Here is a 20,360-nt window from a genome sequence, read left to right as displayed (position 1 = left end):
CCAACCAAACAACTCCCAGAAACCACACAGTGGTGCCTGAGCCTTGAAATTTCTGCACGTTCATTGCCCATCCTCTCTCTCACGGATATTCCAACAAAGTCTGCACAGTGTCCTGCAGAAGTTGTCATATGTGAACATTAACATAGTGCCTATTTCACATCAGCACAGATCTTGGGCTACCATCCATGACACAGGTTCATTATTGCCTCTCATGTGAAGGCAAATTGATTGATCTTAGTTATCAGAAACCTGTACTTGTCAGTCTTTTCTATGAATCTCCTTGAAGATGAAGCACTTTTGCAAAAACTTCAGAGTTAAAACAGTAATTGTAAATGATAAAACACTTAAAAATGTTCATGGTTAAAGATCTCATCGAGCATTCATTATAATACAGTTGATAAGGAACTTTGGTTATTTCTGTGATATACAGTTATGATTGATGACATAATAACAGGACATATCAATTTTAGGAATTTAATACAAATATAGCCTAAAGAAGTTTAGTATCAACTGTTATTTGACCATGCTACCATGTAATTTAACATGTCAAATAAGTTTAATTAGTTTAACATCTCTCTCACAAAGAGAAAGAACAAATCGTTTGAGATGCAACAGGGACCCTCTGGAAAATCCCAAAGTTAGTTCAAGATCAACAAGACTTAATTTAGATAATTTATTTTTGAGAAGTTTATTAAAGTTATTAAAATGCCATTTATTTATTTATTTATTTATTTATTTATTTATTTATTTATTTATTTATTATTTATTATTTATTTGGTTAATCCTCACCCGGGGATGTTTTTTCCATTGATTTTTAGAGAGGGTAGAAGGAAGAGAGACACACATCAATTGGCTGCCTCCTACATGTGCTCCAACTAGACAGGGGGTTTAGCCTGCAACCCAGGCATGTGCCCTTGAATGGAAATCAAACCTGCGACCTTTCAGTGTGCGGGCTTATGCTCTAACCCTGAGCAACACCAGTCAGGGCTCAAAATGTTTTGGAACACTTGATTAAATAGGATCGTAGGTCACTGTGAAACAATACTTATCTGCTTAACCAGAGTGACAAAAGACTTCAAAGGCAAAATATAGGAAATAACATTTTACTTTATTTATTTTTAATATATTTCTATTGATTTCAGAGAGGAGAGAGAGATAGAAACATCAGTGATGAGAGAGAATCATTGATCAGCTGCCTCCTGCACATCCCCTACTGAGGATCAAGCCTGCAACCCAGGCATGTGCTCTTGACTGGAATCAAATCCAGGACCCTTCAGTCCCCAGGCCAGTGCTTTATCCACTGAGCCAAACCAGCTAGGGCAATACCGTAGTTATTTTTAAAAACCTTAACTCTTTTCACAGAGAACACTCCATTTTTTAAAAAGTAATCAACCAAAGGACTTGTATGCATGCATATAAGCCTAACCAATGGACACAGACAACAGGGGGGTGAGGGCATGATTGGGGGGGGGGGTTGGGAGGGGTAATGGGGGGTAAGGACACATATGTAATACCTTAGTCAATAAAGAAATTGTTTTTAAAAAGTAGTCAAAGACCCGCTAAAGGCATTTTGTTAAACTCAGAATCTTTTGCTTACTAGGCAGATTACTTAAAAGGTAAAGAACAACCTTTCACAGTCTTATCAAGAACAGACCAATAAGACCAGCATGGCTGCAGGCAAGTGTGAGTGAGTGTGTGGGCTGGCATCTGCTAGTCAGTGTGGGAACTGCAGGAAAGCAGTTTGGGCGCTCCTGATGGAGGAACTGCGGAGCTGCTCTCTGCTTGAGATTGGAGAGCAGACCTTTTTGGAGGCTTGGCAGGGAAGTGGCCATGTCCTAGCACCCCTAGGTCATATACAGGCGCCCAAAGCCCCACTGCTGCGACCCAATGCACCCAGACCCAGGGGAGGGTTGTAGCAAACCAGTATCCTGATTGGTTTGGCCCCCGGAGAAGCCTGCCCTGCTTCCTAGGCCAACACACAGCCCAGTCCTCTGGGCCTGCCCCTTTGACCAGCAGAGCACCTGCCCTACCTCCTCCATCATCAGATTGCTCGACCCACCCCCTCATCAAGCTGAGAGCCAGGCTGCCCTGGCCCCTCAACCTGTGGAGCCTCCTTGGATAACAGATTGCCTGACTTGCCTGGCCCCCTTGACCAGTGGAGTGCCCCCTTCCTGAACTACCAGACTACTAAAATGGGGAGATAAAGGAACAACCCCCAAATGAAAGAAAGGGAGGAAATGCCAGAAAAGGAACTAAGTGAAATGAAATCAAACAATTTGTCAAGTAAAGAATTCAAAGGAAAGGTTATAAGAGTGCTCAAACAACTTAGTGAGAACAACAAGCATAAATGAATAATGACATAGATGATATAAAGAATACCATGGAAGGAATGAACAGTAGACTAGAAGAAGCTGAGGTCTGAATTAGCAAATTAGAAGACAAGGTAGAAAAAAAAAACCATTCAGAACGGCAGTTGGAAAAATAATTAACTTGAAACCTAACAACATCCACATCATAGGGGTGCCAGAAGAAGAATCTGAGCAAGGAATAGAGAACCTGTTTGAAGAAATAGTGACAAAAAACTTCCTTAACCTGGTGAAGGGAAAAGTCATACAAGTCCAGGAAACGAGTCCCAATCAAGATGAACCCAAAAAGACCCACACCAACACACATAATTAAAATGGCAAACATTAAAGCCCCACTGGTGTGGCTCATTCATTGGTTAATGGTGATCAGGGTTCAATTCTAGGTCAAGGCACATGCCCGGGTTGTGGGCTCAATTCCCAGTGGGTAATGTGCAGGAGGCAGCTAATCAATAATTCTCATCACTGATGTTTCTATTTTTCTCTCCCTTCCTCTCTCTGAAATCAGTTTTTAAAAAGGAAAAATAAAATGGCAAACATTAAAGACAAAGAATCTTAAAGGCTGTAAGAGAGAGACAAACAGTTACCTGCAAGGGAATTCCTATTTGATTGTCAGCAGCTTTCTCAATAGAAACACTTCAGGCTAGAAGAGAGTAGCATGAAGTATACAAAGTAATTGAAGAGCAAGGGACTGAATCCAAGACCATCCAGCATAGCTATCATTCAAAATAGAAGGTGAAATAAAGAGTTTTTCAGGGGGAAAAAAAAGGCTAAAGGAGTTTATTACCACCAAACCAGCACTGCAAAAAATGCTAAAGGGACTGTTGTAAGAAGAAAAAATAGAGAGAAAGGAACACAGGCACAAAGAATAAAAATAGCAGCCAGCAAATATCAATCAGTAATAACCTTAAATGTAAATGGCTTAAATGCTCCAATCAAAAGACATGGGTAGCTGAGTGCATAAGAAAATGACCCACATATATGCTGTCTACAAGAGACCAACCTCAGAACAAGACTCACAGGATGAAAGTGAAGAGGTGGGGAAAATATTTTTCCATGTAAATAGAAATGAAAAAAAAGCCAGGGTAGCAATACTGATACCTGACAAAATAAGGGCATAATAAGAGACAAGGAAGGCCACTTATACAAGAGGCCATAACCCTGTTAAACAGATATACACCCAGTATAGGAGCACCCTTCTGGAAAACCTTAAGGGAGATATCGACTAAAATTTAATCATAGTAGGGGTCTTGAACACCATATCACTGGATAGATCTTCCAGAAAAAAATCAACAAGGAAACAGGGACCCTTAATGACACACTGGATCAGATGGATTTAATTGACATTTATAGAACATTTCACCTCAGAGCTGCAGAATATACATTCTTCTCAAGTGCACATGGGTTATTCTCAAAGATAGACCACATGTTAGAACACAAAACAAATCTCTACAAGTTCAAGAAGACTGAAATCCTATCAAGCATCTTCTCAGATCACAATGGCATGAAATTAGAAATCATCTACAATAAAAACACTCAAAAATTCAAAAACATGGAAGCTAAATAGCATGTTATTAAACAATGAATGGATTGCCAGTGAGATCAATGAAGAAATACAAAGCTTCCTGGAAACAAATGAACACACAATAAGCCAAAATCCATGGGACACAGCAAAAGCAGTCCTGAGAAGGAACTTCAAAGCACTACAGGTCTATGTAAAAACACAACAAAACTTCTAATAAACTATCTAACCATACAATTTAAAGAATCAGAAAGAGAACAACAAGAAAAGCCCAGAGTAAGTAGAAGGAAGGAAATAATAAAGATCAGAGTGGATATAAGTGACAGACTAAAAAAAACAATACAAAAGATCAATGAAACTAAGAACTGGTTTTTTGAAAAGATAAACAAGATTGAACCTTTAGCCAGACTCATCAAGAAACAAAAAGTCAGGATCCAAATAAAATTAGAAACAAAAGACGTGAAGTAACAACTGACAGCACAGAAATACAAAGGATTATAAGAAAAGACTGTGAGCAACTATATGCCAACAATTTGGACAACCTGGATGAAATGGACATATTTCTAGAAAAATACAATCTTCCAAAACTGAACCAGGAAGAATCAGAAAACCTGAATAGGGTGATAACAACTGATGAAATTGAACTCCCAGCAAACAAAAGTTCTGGCCTGAATGGCTTCACAGGAGTTTTATCAAATATTCAAAGAACTAATAACTATCCTCCTCAAACTATTCCAAAAAATCCAAGGGAAGGAATACTTCCAAACACTTTTCGAGAGGCCAGCACTGTCCTAATTCCAAAACCAGATAAAGACACTACAAAAGAAAAAAAAAAAAAAAAGAATTACAGACCAATATCCCTGATGAACATAGATGCTAAAATCATCAACAAAATATTAGCAGATCAGATCCAGCAATATATTAAAAAGTTCATACACTGTGACCCAGTGGGATTTATTTCAGGGATGCAAGGTGGGAGGAAGGCAATCTGTAATACTGTTGGCAATAAAGATATTTTTTAAAAGATGAGGAAAAAATACAAAACAATGACAAATAATATATCTAAATGCTATGTAGTAAAAATAAAGTAATATATAAGGGAATGATACACAATAATTTTATGGTGTTCTTTGAGGGGGAGAAAAAGGAAAGGAATTGGTAACATTGATGTATCTGTAACTTAATTCTTATTAAATAAGATATCTGAAACAAATATGGCAAAATATTAGCATCTATTGGTTCTTGGTATATGGTACATAGGTGTTTTTATTTACTTTCCTTTGTGCTCAAAATGTTTTATAACTTAAAATGAAAAAGAAATGGGTACAGTATTCCACAGTCTCATGATAGGCTGGCTGCATAAAACCATGAGGCAGCTCATTAAATGGATTCTGGAGCTCTATCCTGCCCACTCACTCAATCATTAGGGATACCATATGGGATCTGGATTCAATAAAAACTCCAGATGATTCTGATACATAAACAGGTTTAGGAACTACTGCGACTTCTACAAATGCTCAACACAGGGACTGCCACCTCCTGTGTTCTGTATGAAGCTTCTGGTAATACAGACTAAGATTGTATTAGCTCTTGGTCGGAAGACTGTTCAGAGTAAGGAGAACAAGCTGGAAAATGATTTTCAGCATGTTATATAGAAGCAGCTGAAGGAACTAGTTATTTGGCCTTGAAAAAAACAAGACCTGTAGCAATTGTCAAATATTGCAAAGTAGGGTATGGATATAGAATTAGGTTTGAAACTTAAATTTCTCTAGCTTCACTGGGTGGAACCGGTTTGGGGTCTTTAACAAGGGCTCTAACTGTTCAATAATTGAATGGTTTGCTTTTTGCAAATTGTGGATGCCTTATTCCTGGAAATAGAGGATGTTAGGAATGTAGAGAAGGAATTCCTACATGGACTGGAAGGTTGGCATAGGTAACATGAAAAATCCCTTTTAATGCCAAGGGTGTTTTCCCTTTGCGGTTCTTTTTTTGTTATGTTTTCACACAAGTACATTTCTATTTTCTGGTTTTTCTATAGTGAACATGGAATTCTTGAGTAACCCTCCTCCCCCCCCCCCCCCCCGGGGAAATAAACAATGCTTATTTCTCCCTCCTCCTCCAATTGTATTTTGGAAAACCTTTCTTTTCAGTAAGTAATCTCTTTTCATCCTCTTATTTCTGTCATGATTTCCATTTTACCAAGTCTGAGGGACACCTGTGGTATCTTATTTACCTCTTCTTGTTAAAATAAGCATTTTTTAAAATCACTGATACTATGCATTTTTTATAGTATTTCTAATCTTGTTCTTTCTGAGAACTGTGGGCTTCTCTTCCACTATAGAGTTGAAGGTTGAGAAATTAAATTTGATCTTTTTTTTAAAATATATTTTATTGATTTTTTACAGAGAGGAAGAGAGAGGGATAGAGAGTTAGAAACATCGATGAGAGAGAAACATCGATCAGCTGCCTCTTGCACACCCTCTACTGAGGCTGTGCCCGCAACCAAGGTACATGCCCTTGACCGGAATCGAACCTGGGATCCTTGAGTCCGCAGGCCGACGCTCTATTCACTGAGCCAAACCGGTTTCGGCAAATTTGATCTTTTTAAAAGAAGGTCACTCAACAGGGGGGTGAGGGCATGAGTCGGGGGGATGGAGGGGTAATGGGGGAATAAGGACACATATGTAACACCTTAATCAATAAAGAAATTTATTTAAAAATTTTTTTAAAAAAAGAAGGTCACTGACACTATTTAGAAAATGTTAATTAATGAAGTCCCTCACAATGGAGCCATCCTGTAGGGGATAGTGACATTTTATACCTCTACAAAGGCCTGGTACATTGAAAGGCACTCTGTATGAGTATTTGTTCAGTGTCTCTTTTCAGATAGTCATAAAGTAAAGTATAACTAGCCTGCAATACATCATTAAAAAGTATTTGTTAGACAAAAGAATTCCTTGACACATTATAGGTGTCTGGTAGATTACTGTGCTTTTAACCAGAGATTGAAAAAGGTTTATTTAGCAATTTCTTTTTATAAAGTCACCCCACATTACCAATGTTAATAGAGTTCTATTTTTCACAGAAAAATTTTGAAAGATCTATCTTCTGAAGATACACGGGGCAGAAAAGGAGACGGAGAAAATCCTGGAGTTTCTGCTGTCACTCCTATGTCTGTTCCAACTTCCATCTATCAGACTAGCACCGGACAGTACAGTATGTATAGGAAAAATTTCTACCTGATAGACACATAAAAACCTTTCCATGTAAAGAAGGTGTGTAGAAAGACTGTCATACTTCAATATTGATGATTATTGAGCCAGAAATAATGCAAAGTACTTTTCAGCATTATCTCCTTAAAATTTATGAGGTGTAGGTAGTTATCAATTTATGAGGTAACTGAAGCTTATAGAGTTAAGTAATGTCCCTAAAGTAGTCACACAGCTTATACACTAGTTTGGGGTAAAAGTATGTTTGACAAATGCATGGATTATCTAACCACCACCACCACCATCAAGATATAGTCCATCAGCCCTAGCCGGATGTCTCAGTTGGTTGGAGCAATTGTCCTATACACAAAAAGGTTGTGGATTCAGTTCCTAATCAGGGCACATAATTGGATCCCCAGTTGGAGTGCATACAAGAGGCAACCAATCAATGTTTCTCTCTCGTGTTGAACTTTCTCCCCCCCTCCCCCGCCTTTTCTCTCTAAAATTAATAAAACTTATCCTCAGGTGAGGATTAAAAAAATTAAAAGATACAGTCCATCACCTCAAGAAATTCACTTGGACCATTCGTTTTATTTTATTTTAAATACTAGGAGCCCGTTGCACGAAGTTTCGTGCAATAGACTTTTCCTTCACCTGGCTGCCGGCACCAGTTATCCACCAGCAGCAGTTTTCCTCTGGCCACCCGCCGATCAGAGTGCCTCCCGCCAGCACGATCGGCCACCCCGAGAGGAACTCCGATCGGGCGGGTGGCCAGAGGAAAACTGCTGCTGGCGGAAAACTGGTGCCAGCAGCCACGCAATCGGCCACCCCGGGTTCCGCCACCAGCGTCTTCCGCAGCGCCGGCCGTTTAAGCCAGCGGGAGGAGTGGGAGTCGGGGACTTGTGAGTCCCCGCCCCTCACGCCTCCAGCCAGCCCAATCGTGGGCGTATCGGAGTGATGGTAATTTGCATATTACCATTTTATTAGGTATGATAGTTTTACTGATTTCAGAGAGGCAGGGAGAGGGAGAGAAACATTAATGATGAGAGAGAATCATGGATCAGCTTTCTCCTACATGCCCCCTACTGGGGATCTAGCCCACAACCTGGGCATGTGCCCTGACCGGGAATCGAACCGTGACTTCCTGGATCATAAGTTGACCCTCAACCACTGAGCCATGCTGGGCTGGACCATCCATTTTAAATAGTCTCTCCTTTACTCCTAACCACTGTTCTTCAAGTCTAACTGGTTCTTGCCACAAAATAATATGTTCCATCTAACCATCTCTAGTCACTACCACCACCTTGGTGCACACATGTCTGAATTACTACAGTAGGCATCCAGTTGGTTATCTTGCTTCCATACTCTAATAGTTTTCCGTACTGCAGTGAAAGTGGTTTATTTAAAACTAGCTTTCCCGTTGCAGGAAAAATCCTGCAATAGGATTTCCTGCTGCACTCTACCCCGCCTCCGTTCCTCCCTTGCCACCTGCCTCGCCTTCTCCTCCAGCCCGCCCGCGATTCCCTTCGCCCCCGGCCCCGCCTCCGCTCCGCCCCCGCTCCGCCCTTGCCGCCGGCCCCGCCTTCTCCTCCAGCCCGCCTACGTTTCCGTTTGCCCCCGGCCCCGCCTCCGCTCCGCCCTTGCCGCCGGCCCCGCCTTCTCCTCCAGCCCACCCGTGTTTCCCTTAGCCCCCGGCCCCGCCTCCGCTCTGCCCTTGCCTCCGGCCCCGCCTTCTCCTCCAGCCCGCCTTCGTTTCCCTTCGCCCACAGCCCTGACTTCGCTCCTCCCTTCTCCTCCCCCCGCCCCCCTGGCTTGATTGCTTCTTCGAAGCTTTACTCCCTTTTGCAGCTCTTGGCTTCTTTTGACACTGTCTTGATATGCAAATTAGCTGCCATCTTTGTTGGGGTAATTTGCATACTCATCCTGATTGGCTGGTGGGCGTGGCTTATGTGTAGCGAAGGTGCGGTCAATTTGCATATTTGTCTATTATTAGATTAGATGTCATTAGATCATACCACTCTTGCTCACAATCCTCCAGTGATGTTCCATCACACTTTAGAACAAATTCTACAAGGCATTGCTTTCAGGATTTGGGCTTTCCTGCCACTCCGATCTCATCTCCTGCCACTTGGTGGCATTCTGGCCACACTGACTTTCTTGCTGTTCCTTCAATACAAGAAACTCGTTTCTCACTCAGGATTTTTGTCATTGTCATCCCACTGCCTGGCACGTTCTTCTACAAGATCCTCACCTGGCTTGTATTCTCACTTCTGCTCTGCTTAACTGTCACCTCCTCAAAGAGACTCCTCTTATTTTATTTATTTATTAATTTTTATTTATTTCAGAGAGGGAGAGGGAGATAGAAACATCAATGATGAGAGAGAATCACTGATTGGCTGTCTTCCTGCATGCCCCACAGGGGAGCGAACCTGCAACCTGGGTATGTGCCCTTACTGGGAATCGAACCGTGACCTCTTGGTTCATAGGTTGATGCTCAACCACTGAGCTACACCAGCTGGGCAAAGAGACTCCTCTTTTTAAAATATGCCGCTGCTCCTTTTAGTTTTCTTTATTTTCTAATATTTTTATGGCATTTATATATAACTAGTAGCCCATTGCACAAAATCGTGCGCAGTAGGCCGGGAACTGCAGCACACCACCGTGAGCTGCGCTGCTTCTACGGGAGCTGGCAGACGTGCGGATTCCGCAGGAGGTGTAAGCGAGCGTGGGCGCTGGAGGGAGCTGCAACCTGGGCATGTGCTCTGACCAGGAATCGAACTGTGACCTCCTGGTTCATAGGTCGACACTCACCATTGAGCCATGCCAGCTGAACCCAATTTGTACTTCTTAATCCCTTTACCTTTTCACCCATTCCCCAAAACCCCTTCCCCTCTGGTCATCATCAGTTTGTTCCCTGCATTCCACCCCCCAAAAAATTTTAAAGATAACGTATTTGCAAGTTAAAAATTATGATATAATTGTATCTCCCTCCCCCTTGTCTGCAAGAGATGTGTTCCAAGACCCCCAGTGGATGCCTGAAACCATGGATAGTACCAACCCTTGTAACATGGTTTTTTGCTATACATACAGTAAACTATTATTTTGGGTAGCACGATCCAATAGAACTTTCTTAATGATGGCTAAGTGTTCTATATCTGCATTGTCCAGTATAGTAGCCACTAAGCCATGTTTGACTATTGAGTAGTTGAAATGTGGCTGGTGAGCCCTGGCCAGTGTGGCTCAGTTTGTTGGGAGTAGTCCCATATACCAAAAGGGTGCCAGTTCTACTCCCAGTCAGGGCACATGCCTGAGTTGTGGACTGGATCCCCAGTTGGGGGCTTGCAGAAGGTAGCTGATTTTTGTTTCTCTGTCATCAGTGTTTCTCTCCCCTCCTCTCTCAAAAATCAATAAAAATCTATTTAAAAAAAAAAAAAAGCCCCAACATGGCAATGGGCAGGACCAGAGTGAGTGGGTGAGTGCAAGGGAGAATATGTGGGGGTGTGATTGTAGAAGGGCATCTGTCTGTGGGAGGGGGAACTCTGGGAGAGCAGATCAGGTGCTCATAGCTGTGGGACACAGCATGCTGCTCCCCTGGGTGCATTTCTCTGCTTAATAGAGGGGAGCTCACCTTTGTAGGGGCGCTGCAGGATCCTCCACAGGAGGAGGCTGCAGGGCACAAACCTGCCCCAGCACCTCTAGGCCATGGTCACAGGCGCAGGGCCCCACAGCAGGGACCCAAAGCTCCTGACATACAGATCAGACATAGCAGCTCTGTGTGCTATGGGTCTTGGAGGACTGGCTGGCAGCCTGGATGGGCAGTGCAGTGGGGCCTGCCTCACTATATTGGCTACTGGGGCACGCCACGCCCTTTTTACAGCTGAGCGCCCTGCTACCAGCCATGTTAGTATAGGGTCATCTGGCCTGCCCCACCTCCTCTACCAGCAGGTCAGCGCCCTGCTCAGCCCATGCCCTGCAACAGAGGGAGAGGCACAGCCAGGCCTGCCCCTTCACCAGCTGAGTGGCACCTGGACCTGCCTAGCCTGCCCCTATACCAGATGAAGAGCACCCAATCTGCTCCCTGCACTAGTGGAGCAGCATCCACCTGCCCCACCACCTTGACAAGAGGCTCACCTGGACACAGTGACCTGCTGCCAAACCCAGCACGCCCAACCCGGTATTCCTGGACAGCTGGCCCCACCACCTTGAAGTGTGCAGTGCACCCAGCACTGCCAGCATGACCCAACGCCACCAGACACAGACATGCCACCACAACCCTCTGTGCCTGGACAAAAGGCCCTGCTGCCTGACTGCCTGGTAGGAGTGACCTGACACCTTGGGTTGCTGGACCTGCCACAGTGACCCAGCACACCTAACCTGGTGTCTCCAGAAAATCGGACCCACTACTGTGACACCCTGCATGACCAATAATCTCTGGACACACAGACCCATTCCCGCAACCCCACCAGCCTTACCCGGTGCCCCAGACTGCTAGGCCGCTAAAATAGGGAGATAAAAAAACAACCCCCCGCCACACCACCAAATGAAAGAAAAGAAGAAATCACCAGAAGAAACTAAATGAAATGGAAGCAAGTAGTTTGTCAGGTAAAGAATTCAAAGTAATGGTCATAGGGTGATCAAACAACTCAGTGAGAACTATAAACAACTCAATCTATAATAATAAAAGTGTAATGTGCAAATCAACCGAATGACCAAACAGCAGAATGACCGTCCGGACAACCACGCTATGACACACACTGTTGCCAGGCCAGCCAATGCGGGTGTGATGCAATTGGTCGGGGGCCCGCCATCGCCCCTCAGAGGGAGGCCCAGGCCACCCCATGCAGGGCAATCAATGGGGGTCTCCATGATCGATCGCCCCAAAGAGGGAGTCCCAGGCCACCCTCTGTGTGATGATTGATCACAGAACCCCAGCTGGGTGGTGGGGCCTCCCTCTGCTGGGCGATAGATTGTGGAGGCTCACAATCATTTGCCCCAAGGAGGGAGGCCCAGGCTACCCAGCCAGCAGCGCTGCAGCGGGTGGGTGGGTCCTCCCTCTATGGAGCCATCAATTGCCCTGCAGCGGGAAGCCCAGGCCACCTGGCTGGCGGTGCTGCAGCGGATGGGCGGGGGCCTCCCTCTGCGGGTCAGTTGATCTGGGGGCCCTGAGATCGATAGCCCCACAGAGGGAGGCCCGGGCCACCGGCCAGCGACACTGGCGGGTGTGCAGGGCCAGCCAGCAATCACCCCGCAGAGTGAGGCCCAGGCCAGCCGAGCAATCACACCCCACACCTGTTGCCCACAGAGGGATGCGACCAGTGGCGGGGGGTGGGGGGGGTGCAACGCTGCACAGATGGCAAGCAGTGGAGGGGGGCAGGGCCAGCTGCCAGCATCCAGGGGAAGGAAAGCCCCCATAGGCCCTGATTTCTGGCCAGGCCTGGGACCCTACCTGAGGGGTCCTGGATTATAAGAGGGCTCAGGCTGGGCTGAGGGATACTCCCTTCCCCCGTGCATAAATTTCGTGCACCAGACCTCTAGTGAGCATTATAAGGGACTTAATGAGAACTACAACGACATGAGAGATTGAAAAAATAAAAATCAATTGGAAATGAAGAATGACATAGCTAAAATAACACCCTGGAAAGATTCAAAAGTAGACTACAAGAAGCTGAGGACTGAAGTAGCAAATTAGAAGATAAGGTTTAAAAAAATCACCTATTCAGAGTAGCAATTGAAAAAATAAATTAAAAAGGAGGAGGAGAGCTTAAGGGAGCTTTGGGACAACATGAAATGTAACAGCATTTGCATAATAGGGGCACCAGAAGGAGAGCAACAAATACAGAACCTGTTTGGAGAAATAATGACAGAAAACTTCCCTGACCTGGTGAAAAAAGTCACACAAGTCCAGGAGACACAGAGAGGCCCAGTGAAATGAACCCAAAAAGACCCACACCAAGACACATCATAATTAAAATGGTAAATGTTAAAGACAGATAATCTTAAAGGTTGCAAGAGAGAGATGGAAAGTTACCTACAGGGGAGTTCCCATTAGACTGTCATCTGATTTCTCAATAGAAACACTTCAAGCCAGAAGGGAATGGCATGAAGTATACAAAGTAATGAAAAGTAAGAGACTGAATCTAAGACTACTGTATCCAGCAAGGCTATCATTCAAATATAAGATGAAATTAGTAGCTTTGAAGACAGAAAAAGGCTAAAAGAGTTTATTACCACCAAACCAGCACTGCAAAAAATGCTACAAGGACTTTAGTAAGAAGAAAGAAAGAGAGGGAGGAACACAGACATCAAGAACAAAAATGGCAATAAATAAGTACCTATCAATAATAACCTTGAAAGTAAATGCCTTAAATGCTCCAATCAAAAACCATAGGGTAGCTGAATGGATGAGAAAACATGACCCATATATATGCTGTCTACAAGAGATCAACTTCAGAACAAAAGACTCACACAAGATGAAAGTAACGGGATGGAAAAAAACTTTCCATGCAAATGGAATTAAAAAGAAAACCTGGGGTAGCAATACTCATATCTGACAAAATAGATTTCAAAATGGAGGCCTTAAGAAGAGAAATGAAGGCCACTTCATAATACTAAAGGGATTGATACAATAAGAGGATATAACTCTGGTATATTTGCACCCAATATAGAAGCAGCCAAATACATTAATAAAAAAACTTCTGGAAGACTTAAAGAGAGAAATTGACAGCAATATAATCATAGTATGGGACTTTAACACCCCACTGACATCACTGGATAGATCTTCTAGACAAAAAATCAACAAGGAAACAGAGACCCTAAATGACACTCTAGATCAAATGGACTTAATAGACATTTACAGAACATTTCACCCCAAAGCTGCAAAATATACATTCTTCTCAAGTGCACATGGGATATTCTAAAAGATAGACCACATGTTAGGACACAGACTAAGTCTGAAAATTCAAGAGGAATGAAATCATACCAAGCATCTTCTCAGATCACAATGGCATGAAACTAGAGATCATCAACTACAATAAAAATACCACAAATCATTCAAACACATGGAAACTAAATAACATGTTATTAAAAAAAATTAATAGGTTACCAATGAAATCAAGGAAGAAATAAAAAATTCATGGAAACAAATGAAAATGAACAAACAATCCAAAATCTCCAAGACAAAGCAAAAGCAGTCTTAAGAGGAAAGTTGATAGCACTGCAGGCCTTTCTCAAGAAACAAGAAAAATTGCTAATAAACTAACCCTACAACTTAAAGAACTAGAAGGAGAACAAGAAGAAAAGCCCAGAGTAAGGAGAAGGAAGGAAAAAACAAAGATCAGAGCATAAATAAATGTCATAGAGACTAAAACAAAATACAGCCTGACCAGTGTGGGTCAGTGGTTGAGCATTGACCTATGAACCAGAGATCACAGTTGCATTCTGGGTTCTCAAGCTCTTTTCATGAGGCCAGCAGCATTCTAATTCCAAAACCAAATAAAGACTCTACAAAGAAAGAGAACTACAGGCTAATATCCCTGATGAACACAGATGCTAAAGTCCTCAACAAAATATTAGCAAATTGGATCCAGCAATATATTAAAACGATCATACACTATGCCCAAGTGGTATTTATTCCAGGGAGTAAGGCTGGTACAATATTCACATATCAATAAATGTGATACATCACATAATCAAAATGAAAAACAAAAAGCACGTGATCGTATCAATAGATGCAGAAAAAGCCCAACATCCTTTTTTTAAAAATATATATTTTTATTGATTTCAGAGAGGGAGCGAGAGACAGAAACATCAATGATGAGAGAGAACCACTGATCGGCTGCCTCCTGCAGACCTCCCACTGGGGATCAAGCCTGCAACCCTGGCATGTGCCCTTGACGGGAATCGAACCCAGGACCCTTCAGTCCACAGGCCAGTGCTCTATCCACTGAGCCAAACCAGCTAGGGCCAACACCCATTTTTATAAAAACTCAGCAAAGTGGAAATAGAGGGATCATATCTCAATAAAGGCCACATATGACAAACTTAAAGCCAACATCATACTCAATAGGCAAAAACTGAAATAATTTTCCCCAATAACAGGAACAAGACAGGGTTGTGCCCTTTCACCACTGGAAATCCTAGCCACAGTGATCAGACAAGAAGAAGAAATAAAAGGCATACAAATTGGAAAGGAGGGAGTAAAACTGTTAACTAATTGCAGAAGACATGATATATTGTACATAGAAAACCCTAAAGACTACACCAAGAAGCTACTAGATTTAATAAATGATTTTGACAATGTAGCAGGACACAAAATTAACACCCAGAAATTGTTGGCCTTTTTATATACCTACTAGAGGCCCGTTGCATGAAGATTCATGCAATAGGCCTTCCTTCTCTGGCACCCGGGACCCGGGCCGCAGCGGAGCCAAAACTGCAGAATGGTGAAAAAAGAGGTAGAAGAAAATAAGTGGAAGAATATACCATGTTCTTGGATTGGTAGAATCAACATCATTAAAATGTTCATATTATCCAAAGCAATCTATAGATTCAATGCAATCCCTATTAAAATACCAATGGCATATTTCAAAGATCTAGAACAGACACTCCAAAACTTTATATAGAACCAAAAAAGAACCCAATATCAAGCTATACTAGAAAGCCACTGCAACCAAACATAGCCTGGTACTGGCTCAAGAACAGCCAGATAGATCAATGGAACAGAACAGAGAACTCAGAAATTGATCCAAGCCATTATGCTTAATTAATTGACAAAGGAGGCAAGAGCATACAATGGAGTAAAAGTGCTCTCTTCAATAAAATGGTTTTGGGATCGTTAGCTACATGCCAGAAAATGAAACTAGACCACCAACTTACACCAAATCCAACAATAAACTCAAAATGGATATAAGGCTTAAAAGTGAGTCATGAAACCATAAAAATCCTAGAAGAAAAGGTTAGCAACAAAATATCAGATATGCCACAGAGCAGAATTTTCACTGATATTATGCCTAGGGCAAAAGAAAGAGGAAAAAAGAAACAAATACGACTACATCAAAATAAAAAGCTTTTGCACAGCAAAAGAAAACAGCATCAAAATGAAAAGGAACACGTATGAGACAACATATTTACCAATGATACATCTGATAAGGGGTTAATTTCCAAAATATATAAAGTTGTCATACAACTCAACAAAAGGAAGAGAAATAACCCAATTAAAAGAGAGGCAGATGACCTAAATAGAAGCTTCTCCAAAGAGGACATACAAATGGCCAAGAGACATATGGAAAAATGCTCAGTATCACTAAGCATCAGAGAGATGCAAATTAAAATGACAATGAGGTTCCACCTCACAGCTGCCAGAATGGCTACCATCAATAAATCAGTAAACAAGTGCTGGTGAGGTTGTGGAGAAAAAAGAACCCTGGTACACTGATGATGGCATGCAGACTGGTACAGCTGCTATGGAAAACAGTGTGGAGTTTCCTCAAAAAAAAAAGAAAAAGGAACTGCATTTGACCCAGTGATCCCACTGCTAGGAATATATCGTAAGAAGCCTGAACACCAATCAGAAAGAATATATGCATTCCTATGTTCATAGCAGCGCAATCTACAATAGCTAAGATCTGGAAACAGCCCAAGTGCCCATCAGTAGATGAGTGGATAAAAAAGCTGAGGTACATTTACACCATGGAATACTACGCAGCTGTAAAAAAAGAAAGATCTCTTACCCTTTGAGACAGCATGTAGGGACCTGGAGAGTATTATGCTAACTGAAATAAGCCAGTCAGAGAAAGACAAGTATCATATGATCTAACTCATGTGTGGAATCTAATGAACAAAACAATCTGACAAACAAAATAGAGCCATAGTAGCATGTAACAGACAGGATTCTCAGAGGGAAGGCAGAGGGGAGGAAGGAGATCACCCAAAGAACTTATACGCCTAACCCATGGACACAGACAATAGTGGGGTGAAGTCCTTCTGGGAAGGATGGGGTTACCAGGTAAATATACATGTTCAACAAGTACATGAAGATCTGTTGCAAAAATGAAAACAATTCTTTATTTTCACATATATTTCACATCAGATGATGTATATAACTATACATTTGTGAGTATAATTTCACATTTTCATACAAATACAGCTGACCCTTGAACAACGGGGGGTTTGGGGTGCTGATCCTCATGCAGTCAAACATCTTCATATAACTTTTGACTCACCAAAAAACTTAATTACTAATAAATAGCCTACTGTTGACCAGAAGCTTTACTGGCCACATAGATTGTCAGTTAACCCATAATTTGTATGTCTACGTATTATATATTGTATTCTCTTTTTTAAAAATATATTTTATTGATTTTTTACAGAGAGGAAGAGAGAGAGGATAGAGAGTTAGAAACATCGATGAGAGAGAAACATCGATCAGCTGCCTCTTGCACACCCCTTACTGGGGATGTGCCCGTAACCAAGGTACATGCCCTTGACCGGAATCGAACCTGGGACCCTTGAGTCCACAGGTCGACACTCTATCCACTGAGCCAAACCGGTTTCGGCTATATATTGTATTCTTACAATAAGGTAAGCTAGAAAAAAAGGAAAAGCATAGGAAAATACATTTATAGTACTGTATGTATTTATTGAAAACCCGCATATAAGCGGATCAACACTCCAAAACTGTGTTTTTCAAGGGTCAATTGTTTATCAGTCTATGTGAGCATGGAAAAAGATTAGGAAGGATGTGCACCAAAAATAATGGTGGTAGTGGGAGTAAGGGTTGGCCAGTGGAATAAATAGAGATAGATAATGGGACATTTACTTTTTATTTATATATTTATATTAATATATTTGGGGGAGTATATAATGTGTGTTATAGGGAAGGAGATTGAAGGTAATTGCTAATAAAATTTTAAACAATTTTAATGTCTTCTAAAATTATATACATATTAAAGTATGTGGGAATATTTGTTGTGTGGTAGTGGGGAGGGAATAATTAGAAACTCCTGCAAAAAGTATTTTTAATTAAAATTTACACGCTGACATGCATTTTGGCCTAATGGTAGGCAAAGCGTAAAAGGGGAAAATGTTACATAATTATAATCTGAAAAGTGGGTATAGAGCTGAGGCATTAGATTCTGAAGGAGATCTATTATATGGGAACGGCAAAATGCTAAGATGTTTTTTCTGTTTGGTCATGCATCATGGGCATTTCATTTAAGGTTTCAGGGGAAAGCATTAACATCCTATATAATAAAAGGGTAATATGCAAATTGTCCCCTCAACTGGGAGTTTACCGGAGTTCAACCAGGGGGCATGGCTGGCCTGCCAAAGGCCCATGGCTCCTCCCCCTGGCCAGTCCCACCCCCGATCTGCCCCCCACATCCTGATCATGGGCGGGGCCGGTCGACCAACCTCCCACAGCCCCTCCCCCTGGCCAGCCCAGCCTGATCGCCCCGATCGGGCCGGGCTGGCCAGACCCTACCCATGCACGAATTTGTGCACCAGGCCTCTAAGTATAATTCAGTGAGAAATGCTTGTGGGGAGCTTAGAAATGTTATCTTCTGGTGACTTTCTGATGACTTAACTTTATTGGTGATTTTTGCTAGGAAGTGACTGAATAGATGATATTTTTTAAGTATCACTTAACAACATTTAATGTCTAAAGGCAGTTACCACTAGAGAGTAGAGCTAAGAAACAGAGTTAGAAGATTAACCCTTTGACTCGCTTGCTTTTTAAACAGAGCTGCTACCGATGCTAACCGTGTCGAGTCACACTCGACATCTGAGTGCAAAAGGTTAACTTTTTCATTATGTAATCTTTTATCCTATTTGAGGTTTTCTATGTGCACACTTATCTATTAAAAATATTTTGTTACAATCTCTTTTATGCTTCTTTTGGAAAAAATTACAAGCTGTATTAATGTTTCCTTCTAGTTATTTTTCCTTTAAAAGTCAGCCATCAGTGCCCTCTCAATATTCCAGAACTGCTGTGACAACGTTAGCAGTTAGCATGGAGTGGTCCATAGAGCCCAAAATGTGCCTTGACCACTTCTATTGTAGAAATTGAGATTAAGATTAGTGCATCTAAACTATAAAATTTTTTAAAGAAATGCCATTTTATTTCTTGTACATATAGTTCACTCCAAGTGGTCAACAGTTGTCTGGTAGAACTGCTTTCAAGCCTGTTTTAATTTTTTGTTTGTTTGTTTTTCACTAATTCTTTGCAATTAGTGTATTGTATAGCCTTATAATAGCTAGGTTCTCTCTTTGGTTAAAGTTGCCATTGCCCCCAATGGAGCCTTACAGCTGGCCAGTCCAGGCACAGATGGAGTACAGGGACTTCAGACACTAACCATGACAAATTCAGGCAGTACTCAACAAGGTACAACAATTCTCCAGTATGCACAGACCTCTGATGGACAGCAAATACTTGTGCCCAGCAACCAGGTGGTTGTACAAAGTAAGTATGTTTAAGTATCTATGGAATGTATCCCAAAGTTCTTTTAAAGACACTTATGAATTAACTCATTCTTTTGACCACACAGCTGCCTCAGGAGATATGCAGACATATCAGATTCGAACCACACCTTCAGCGACTTCGCTGCCACAGACTGTGGTGATGACATCTCCTGTGAGTCTTACATCTCCAACAACTAAGACAGATGACCCCCAGTTGAAAAGAGAAATAAGGTTGATGAAAAACAGGTGGGTAGTGAAATTATACTGCCAGAATGGTAATGTTTTTTCAGTCTCAAAATATAACCAGGTGTTAACTGGAATTGTATATAGGAAATAAGGAGAGAGGTTTATATCAGCTTTATTTTACTGAGTGATTATGTCTGGTTTATTTCAAATGGATCAGTGAGTCCCATTGCTCAATCTCTTTATTTAATATATTGACCTAGAGTTCCTTTATTGTTATTATATCCTTTGAATAGCACTGTTAAGCAAAGCTTTTTCAAACAATATATTTTGTTCTTGTTGAGCTGACAGTTAAATAAAAATAATAATCTGCTGCTTGCCACAGCAAGAAGAATTAGTGGGATTCTGCCTAATATCTAGTTTAATTACTGACAAAGAAATGCTCCTAACTATGAATTTTGACATGAAAATAGATTAGTAATTTAACCCCAGAAACGTTTACTTTTATTTTAAATGTATTTTAAAACATTGCTATATGCACTAAAACTATAAAAATAAGCAAAAGATTGAAGCTAGCAATTGCTTCTGGGCAAGAGGCAGGGGTATGGATGTAATCAGGGATAGCAC

At 41.8% G+C, this 20,360-nt stretch overlaps 1 protein-coding gene and 1 long non-coding RNA gene across 6 annotated transcripts in view; one reads left to right on the top strand and one right to left on the bottom strand.

Annotated features, from left to right (window-relative positions):
- Window positions 1–20,360, bottom strand: part of LOC129149796 (uncharacterized) — a 73,038-nt gene that overhangs the window by 29,201 nt on the left and 23,477 nt on the right. The window lies entirely within an intron of this gene.
- ATF1 (activating transcription factor 1) overlaps window positions 1–20,360 on the top strand; it is a 69,601-nt gene that overhangs the window by 44,002 nt on the left and 5,239 nt on the right. For 3 of the 5 annotated variants that reach the window (XR_008556612.1, XM_008140673.3, XM_028144364.2), the window contains 3 exons: window positions 6,971–7,101; window positions 19,369–19,551; window positions 19,637–19,796. Coding sequence is in view for 4 of the 5 variants with exons in the window: in XM_008140673.3 (XP_008138895.1) it covers window positions 6,971–7,101; window positions 19,369–19,551; window positions 19,637–19,796 (474 nt within the window). In the remaining variant the exon portion in view is untranslated. The remainder of the gene's footprint in view (window positions 1–6,970; window positions 7,102–19,368; window positions 19,552–19,636; window positions 19,797–20,360) is intronic. The other 2 variants (XM_028144367.2, XM_054719082.1) reach the window with 2 other exon arrangements.

The sequence above is a fragment of the Eptesicus fuscus genome, chromosome 7 (assembly GCF_027574615.1).
Source record: "Eptesicus fuscus isolate TK198812 chromosome 7, DD_ASM_mEF_20220401, whole genome shotgun sequence".
Classification (NCBI taxonomy): Eukaryota; Metazoa; Chordata; class Mammalia; order Chiroptera; family Vespertilionidae; genus Eptesicus; species Eptesicus fuscus.
Note: the sequence above shows the minus strand (reverse complement) of the source record. Positions and strands in the feature narration are given on the sequence as shown.